This window comes from Lupinus angustifolius, chromosome LG15, assembly GCF_001865875.1.
Source record: "Lupinus angustifolius cultivar Tanjil chromosome LG15, LupAngTanjil_v1.0, whole genome shotgun sequence".
NCBI lineage: Eukaryota > Viridiplantae > Streptophyta > Magnoliopsida > Fabales > Fabaceae > Lupinus > Lupinus angustifolius.
The window spans coordinates 13,348,544-13,348,837 of NC_032023.1; the positions used below are offsets into that span (position 1 = coordinate 13,348,544).

The 294-nt window shown below is 40.1% G+C and overlaps 1 protein-coding gene across 1 annotated transcript in view; it reads left to right on the forward strand.

Moving 5' to 3' along the window:
- LOC109327709 (DNA-directed RNA polymerase V subunit 1-like) overlaps window positions 6–294 on the forward strand; it is a gene marked incomplete at its 5' end in the record, with an annotated part of 4,842 nt that continues 4,553 nt past the window's right edge. The window contains one exon of the mRNA XM_019560873.1: window positions 6–188. Within this exon, the coding sequence (XP_019416418.1) occupies window positions 6–188 (183 nt within the window). The remainder of the gene's footprint in view (window positions 189–294) is intronic.

Genomic DNA, 294 nt, shown 5'->3' on the forward strand with positions numbered 1-294 from the left:
GTGAATTGGCTCTAGATGTCATTCTCGACAAGGCAGCTGTGAAACAAAGTGGCGATGCTTGGAGGATTGTCCATGACTCATGCCTTCCCATCCTTCATTTGATTGATACAAGACGGTCAATCCCTTATGCTATTAAGCAAATTCAAGAGTTACTCGGAATCTCATGTACATTTGCTCAAGCAATTCAGGTAAATATTCGAATAATATATTTAATATAATGTTAACATGTCTGATGTCTGCTCCGCTTCTCCGTGACTACGCACTTTAAAGCACACATTTAACTGGTTGAGAGCC